The 8,111-nt window shown below is 27.1% G+C and overlaps 1 protein-coding gene across 1 annotated transcript; it reads right to left on the bottom strand.

Annotated features, from left to right (window-relative positions):
• Positions 1-237: 237 nt before the first annotated feature.
• LOC120085231 (hyoscyamine 6-dioxygenase-like) lies at positions 238-6,707 on the bottom strand. Its single transcript, XM_039041130.1, has 4 exons — positions 6,388-6,707; positions 3,113-3,363; positions 1,639-1,954; positions 238-725 (listed from the first exon to the last, which is right to left on the bottom strand). Exons 1-4 carry the CDS (start codon positions 6,589-6,591, stop codon positions 474-476), a joined length of 1,023 nt encoding a protein of 340 aa, XP_038897058.1. The 5' UTR covers positions 6,592-6,707; the 3' UTR covers positions 238-473.
• Positions 6,708-8,111: the final 1,404 nt, after the last annotated feature.

Here is an 8,111-nt window from a genome sequence, read left to right as displayed (position 1 = left end):
TTAAATTATGACTATTTGAAATCGCTATTTTTAGTTAGTTTAACTAATGAAGTGATTTATTTTTGAGAATAAATGATGATTGATTTGGCACAATGTGGTTAAACAAATTAATGGAAGTAAGTAGACAAATAGACGAGATAAAAACTAGATGAACTACCTTAGATTGAACCAAGTGAAAAAGTATGTGTGTTTTGGGAGAGAATAGATTCAAACTCCATAACAGCTGCCTATAAAGTGTAAAAGTCCAATTAGATTTTTGACATCGAAATGTCGGTAGATTGTTCTACGATGTAAAAGAGCCTAGACACTAATGGTCACATAAGAAAAGTCTTACTATAATAGTGTAATCTCAAGTCGATTTGATTTGTGAAACGTTGTTTTGTAGTAAAGTGTTGTTTGATGGTACTATACTATATGTTATTTCTTGTTTACACTGTGATAATAGTCACTACCCAACAGAGAAAAGAAACAGTTTAAGACTGATTGGAGCCAATATACTCCATTACTGCCTTAGTATCAACAGCCCTGGGTAGGTAGTTTCTTTGAAAATCTTTGAAGTTAAGGGAACGATAACGTCGAGGGTTGGCTTCATTTATCATACATTTTGCTGGTTCCATAGTCGCTTCATCTTTTGGATAAACTAGATATGTTAAGCTTTGTCGAGATGTCTTTGCATTCGTCACAGCTCGGTGTTCTGCTGCTTTTAGTTTCCCATTGGTAATTACCTACATAAAACCATGAAATACTTAGTAAAGCTTCCAATAGTAGTGTTGTTTTAGCAAAGTAGTGATGGAAGAACACTTTTCTATATGGAACTAGCTTGACTGTGCTTAGAAATGCTTTTTGAAAAGAAATGTTTATGTGAAATGCATTTTCAAGTATAATAATACCAAAATGAAGGGAAAAAAAAGTTCAATATCTTTTTGTTTGTACTAGTAAATCTTTGGAATGAAAATATCAAAAGCAGGTTTAAAAACAATTTTCATCCCCGTACTATTAGATTTGGTTCATTTTGGTTCTTATACTTTTAAAATGCTTATTTTTGTCACAATACTTTTAATTTTGATTCATTTTGATCCCTATACTTTCAAAATCTTCATTTTGATCCTTATATTTTCAACTTTGTTTATTTTGGTATTTGACCTTTAAAAAGTAACCTTTTTGGTCCTCTTAAGAATGAAAGTGATCAAATTAAAATTTTCACCTTTTAAAAGTAGAAAGATTAAAATATACCAAAGTTAAAAGTAGGGACCAAAATGAATATATCAAAAGTATAGGAACTAAATAAGTCAAAGCCAAAAGTACATCAACCAAAAAGTATTTAAACCGTAAGTGTGTGTATATATAAACTATGAAATGCATTATAATTAGACTAAAAAAAAGGTGAACGTTAGAGAGTTTATATAATGAGAGACTAGTAAGAGAGAGAGATTGGTAAGAAAAAAGTGGGGTAGGGCTTAAAGCAAATAAAAGAATATGCACCAAAAGCATCTATACCCTTTTTTTTAAAAAAAAAAAAACTTTTTAGATTTTTTAAAACCATAAAGTTATTATACTTTTTTAAAAGTCATATCAAACTCACTTCAATCGTTTTACTTGATCTTCTAACAGCAATTAAACGTCAATGGAAGAATGTACCTGCAATACGAAGCCAATGTTAACCACAAAGGCGTTGTCGATAGGTTGAACACCAATCCATCGACCATCCTTGAGGACTTGAAGGCCATTGACATCTTGAAACAAAATAGTGATGAGGCTTGGATCACAATGTTGGCTCAATCCCAAAGTCAAGCTAGGGTTTGGGCATGGTGGGTAATGGTTTACCAACAACAATGGATTTTCACTCATTTCACCTCCAAAGTACCCTTTTCCAAGCCCCAACCCTTCACTCATCAGCTCTAATATCTCCAAAACCAACTTTCTCATCGCGACACAATACGCTCCAACCACCTCTCTAAAATATAAGTCCAAAATTATTACATTAGTCATAGTCATAAGGTTGGAAAACATAGCATAGATATCATACTTGGATATTAAAATGAATAAGTATTTTCAAGTTCGCAACCAAGCATCTCTCAACTGGTTATGATACATATGTCAGAAATTTGAATCTTTTCACTCCACAATTTGTTGGATAACATAACTAATTTTACTAAATTACTATAAATCATTGATCTATATATATGTGGAACAATGACCAAGTAACAAACAAAAAATCATTGGTCAATTTATTGTTATACATAGTTGATTCATCTATAATCATTATGTCAGCTTGAATTATTTTTTATAACTATCGATTCACATTATCAAAATTATAGACTTGTTGAGAGGCTGTTTTCAAATCATTCTATTATTTATAAAACAAATATTTAATAAAAATCTAATAATGGTCAATGGATATCTTTTTCTTTAAAAAAAAAAAAAAAAAAAAAAAAAACTCATTTTACAAATTCACAAACTTGTAAAAAAGTCTATAGTAACAACCTTTGCAACCAAACCCATATATTTGATAATTCATATAAAAAAGGAAAATTATTTTAAATGGTAAAACTATTTAAAATATTTACAAGATATAAAATTTTTTGAATTATCAATGATAGACGATGATAGAAGACACGGATAGAAGTCTATCAGCGTCTATCATTGATAGTTCTAAAATTTTGCTATATTTTGTAAATATTTTGATTTATTTTTCTATATTTAAAAATAGTCCTATAAAAATGTAAGTAACTTTTAAGATACATCAATTGACGTGAACGATAATTTGTTAGAATAGATCATAATTCCTGTTAGTCGAACTCACTAGACATCAATCATGATCTATATATTGGATGACAAAGTACATCTAACTATATCTTTAATATAGAGCTACAATAAATCATACACTACCATCATTATAACACTTATCCAACCACCTAACTATTTTTTTAAAATGAAGCACACAAATTTCTATAAATTAATAAATAATTTGAGTTATTTCATTCTAAGAATGTGAGATATGGTAGATGTCAAGTAGAAGTTTTCTAAAAAGTATTGATAAATAATCAAAATTGTTCCTTCAAATTTGAGTTAGTTCATTAAATGAAGGTGTAATATTTTGTGTTATTTTTACCTGTATTTGGGGGGATTTTGAGGCCAAAAATGAACATATTTCTCCAAAGGATGACAATTGAAAATCAAAGCATCCCTCCAACAGTGAATTTGTTCCTTCATATAATTTTCACTGCTTGTGTAAACTCTGCAACTTCTGTTAGGGTCTTTAGAGCATTCCTTCGCCTTCTCCGGCCCTGACATCGCGTGAAATTCCTTGAATATCCTCATCGTCTCCCCGGATACAGTTTTCGACACTCCATGGTTTATTACCTAAAATAGGATGTTAAGAAATTCGATAATTAAAGAAAGTAAGGAAAACAGAGATTACAAACAGTGTATTAATTACATCCACAGACATAAGGAGAGAGTAGTTTATTACTAGAGAGAATATTATAAATATAGGTCGTAAAGGTGCCTTTAGGGTTAGAGAGTTTATATCTAGTGCACTCTTTTAAATCCTAGGGCCAAACTCATAAATAATGCATAAATGAATATAAATTAGGTTTTGGGTCAACGAGCCTCCACCAAGACATATTGTGCTGCATTTACACCGCCTAATAAAAGATTCAAAATATTTCAATAGAAGAATGAATCAAAATAGTTGAAATTGATATACAATATACATAACTCTCAACTAGTTGGAGTCTGTTTGGTAGACAATTTGAAAACAAAATCTTGAAAACAAGGGATTAAAAAAAACATAATTGTATTTCATATTTTCAAATATATGTTTGGTAGCACATTCAGAAATTAAACTCTAATTTAAACATATTTTTAAAATATGTTTGAAAATATATTTATAAATTGTAAAACTAATTATAGTTACCTATTAAATACTAGGTTGAATATAAACTAATACTAATTAATTTATGAACTTATTGTCAAAATTTTTGTATAATTATTATTTTGTAATGTCATATAATATATTATGTATTACATATTTTAATTTAACAAAAATAGTTGAGTTTATAACATGAAATACTATAATTGTTATTGTTTTTTTTCTTTTTAATATAATTTTGTATTTTAAAACTTTGCATTCAAAATCAAGATACTTTGAAAACATAAAAAAGTTAGTTTTAGAATTTGCACAGTTTGAATCACAGAATCCGAAAACAGAATCCAGGCTGCCAACCAAATACATATTGACTATATTCAGTAAATTTAAAAACATAAAACAGAATCTGAGTTGGTATGAAAACATAAAACAGAATCTGAGTTGCATACCAAATAGGCCTTTAGCGATTTTTACTTTTCAATTAATCGTTGACTACAAACTTACAATATTGACCTATTCAATAGAACACATTTTTAACACTTTGGATTTAAGAATTATGAACTAATTATTATTCAATGTCACTGCCAACTTTTGAATCTTAAATAGAGTTGGCATTTTGGTTTATTGTCATTATTAATGTCTCTTTTAATGCTCATGTTAAGTTAACTCATCCTCTCTCTCTCTTCTATCTTTAGGTTATATTAAATTATATTCATGTGACATCTTTCACCTAAAATAATGTTTGGGATGTGATTTAACTCCTTGCAATAGTTAAAAATGAAGATCTTCCTATAGGTGTGTACATCAAACATTTTTAATGGAATATAAAAGTAAAATTATAGGAAGTGATTTAGATTATTGAAAGTGGAGAGTATTGAAATCTTTAGTAAGGTAGAAAATATGGAGAGTTTCTTTGTCTTGCAAAAGGAAATTAAAAAAAAAAAAAAAGAAAGAAAGAGTAAATATGGTGATGACTGATGTTTCAAGCTATGTCCTTTAATTGGTTATATACATTGACATTATTTGTTTAATTTGATAGTCACGCATTAAGATATTAAGATCTCGTTTGATAAACATTTTGTTTTTGAAAAGCTAAGCTTATTAAATAAGGTTTTGCTTGGTAACTATTTTTTTTTTTTGTTTTGATTTTTGAAAATTAAGCCTATTTCCTATCTATTTCTTACAATGATTTGCATCTTTCTTAATTCTTAGTCAAATTCCAAAAATAAAAACTAATTTTTTAGTAGTTTTTTTAAACAATTGGTAAAAAGTAGTTAACAAAAAAAGAAATTTTGAGGTGGAAGTAGTATCTATAAGTTTAATTTTCAAAAACAAAAAACAAAAAACTACATGTTTACCAAACGAGACTCAAACTACTCATATACCTATATGTTTTCTTTGTTTATTACATCATTTCTATTAATGTTTTAAAAAACAATCAAGCGAGGTTCTGAAAAACTAGTTTCGTTTGGTAATCATTTGATTTAAAAATTAAGCTTAGAAATGCTATTACCACCCATAGATTTATATGTTTCCTTATCCACTTTCTACTATTGTTTTCAAAAGTCTAAATCAGATTTGGAAACTAAGGAAAGTAGTTCTTATTTTAGGAGTTGATTGAGAATTTAATTGTGTTCCATTAAGAAACGTAAAAATTACAATTGAAAAATGGATAGAAAACTAGCATAAATTTTAAAAACATGTAATTAAAGATGAAATCATCATCAAACGAGATTAAAAAAATAGCTTTGTTCTTTGAACTGATTAGAAATAATTTAAAATATATTTTTTTAAGAAATGTGAAGATGATAGTAAGAATACCAAAGAAAATTAACGAACCTAAACTTCAAAGATTAATAAAAGATATTTGTTGCTCATAGAAACTATGTATATATCTATATGTATATATGTATGTGTAATATAATATAATTTGACAACGAGTTATTTTTAAATATAAAAAATATTTAAAAATATTTAACAAAAAAATTTCGAAAATACAAAACATTTTTAAAACATTTTATTATAAAATATAAATATTTTTAAAATTTTCTATTTATAAGAATTTTCCTTTGACAACACTGGGAAAAAATTAAGCTTCCAAGGCATATTCATACCAAACACTTGAACCCCAAATGGGAAATAGGGACATATTCCCAAGCAAGAAGAAACAAAAAGGCCAAAAAAAAAAAAAAAAAAAAGGAAAAAGAAAAAGAAGATTCCAACATCTAATTTTTCAGTAAAACTTTATACCAAAACTAATTAACTATTTTCAGAATTGACATATTCATGAACTTTATTTACCAAAAATCTTTTTGTCACTAAAATTTTAAATTCAAACATTTTTAAATTTATTGATAAATGGTTGTTGAAGATTTACTTAATTTAAATTAAGAAACATTTTCATAACTCAATTCTGCACAAAAGTTTAGAAACAAAAATAAAACATTTTTATATACCTTAAACGAAAGGAAAAGATGAAAAAGACAAGAGATAATATACGAGAGTAGCTTTCAAACCTGAAAAAATCCAAATTCTTTAGATGCATCGAGGATTTTGCGAATAAGAAGATTTCGGTCTTGCATAGAGAGATCAATCACCGGAATAGCGTTCTCCATCGGAACAACGACGTTCCCGGGCCTCTTCCCCGGCGGATACACATAACTTTCCGGTACCGATTTAACACCTTCCCAATTGGCTACAAACTTATTAGCATCTCCCATATTGTACTTACTATTTAAAATTTTGCTCACAATAGATGATTTGATAATGTCCTAAACTTTTAAGGACTCAAGCTCTATATAGTAGAGAGGTTTCTTCTTTCAGTTGGCTTCTCCCCCTTTTTCTTCATGGCATTAAATAGATATATGCAACTTGCTGCAACAGAAGACTTATATTAATACAAACCTCAAAACTTGCAACTTGCCCTAATATTTATTTATTTCACTACTTGTTTGTTTTCATTTGATTCATTTTCTTTTTTTTTTTTTTTTTCTCCAAGGGTTTGGATTTTAAATACATTTTCTATACTTTTTATGGTTTTTTTAAAAAAATTATAAACATGTTTCTTGCAATATAAAGTTATATTCAATCACAACAAATATTGATCTTTAATTTAATATACTTTAGAAATTGTTCAATTAAGTTTTTCGTACTTTTAAATGTTCGAATTTAATTCTTGTATTTTTGATATATCTTAAAAATAGTCAATATTATTAGTTTATCCTTAATTTTTACTAAACAGAATTTAGTATCTATTAATAAATTTTGTGACATCTTTTCTTCCATAAAATTATTATTTTTATTTAACCAAAATTTCGTAACACCTTACCTCATGGGAAACTATGTTTGAGATGAATTGAAGGTAGCGGTAACTTAAAGAGAATGAAATCTAATTAAATGCGGGTATTAAAATAATATTTTAAATTTGAGGGTAGTTGAAGATGTGTGTAACAAAATTATTAAGAGGTTTTTCAGAAATAGAAAAATAAAGGGAAGCTATTAACACAAAATAGCAAAATTTTTATCTTATTTGATAGAGACTGATAGAAGTCTATCAGTGATAGAAACTGATAGGAGTCTAACACTGATAGATTATCAGTATTTTTTTATTTTTTTTTTTTTTGCTATTTCTGTAAATATTTTAACATTTTTTCTATTCATAAAAAATTTTCAAATTATAAAGATTGAAAAATTGATAAAGGAATGATATGGAGAGTTAAAAAGTTATATCGAGTTCTAATGAAATTCTGAAATTTATAAGGACTAAACTGAAATTTAGATAAAAGTACGAGGACCAGAATACCAGATCCTTATTAATTTTATTATTTTCTTGTGGCTTATTTTATTACCGAATGAAGACTTTGACTTAGATTTAAGTACCGAAGATCAGCTTAAACTTTGTTATCTCGATCAAATAAATAAATAAATAAATAGTTAGTATTATGTAATTGAAAAATAAATAATAATAAATATGCCCTATCGTAAGCTCTTTGTCAAAAGTTTTCGGCGCAAATTTATAGAAAAATATATATTTTTTTTCATTTTCATTTTATATGTGATGTATATTATATTCTTCATGGACCAATTGAAAAGAATATTGTTATTATTTATTAAAAAAATAAAAATAATTTTCTATCGTGAAGTCGGTTAATTGATTATGTGTTTGAAGTTCTCGATAGAAACGATTAATTATAATTCTGTTTCAAAACCGTTGGATCTAATTTGACATTCTTAGATGATT

This window comes from Benincasa hispida, chromosome 9, assembly GCF_009727055.1.
Source record: "Benincasa hispida cultivar B227 chromosome 9, ASM972705v1, whole genome shotgun sequence".
Lineage (NCBI taxonomy): Eukaryota > Viridiplantae > Streptophyta > Magnoliopsida > Cucurbitales > Cucurbitaceae > Benincasa > Benincasa hispida.
This window is presented reverse-complemented; position numbering and strand designations above follow the sequence as displayed.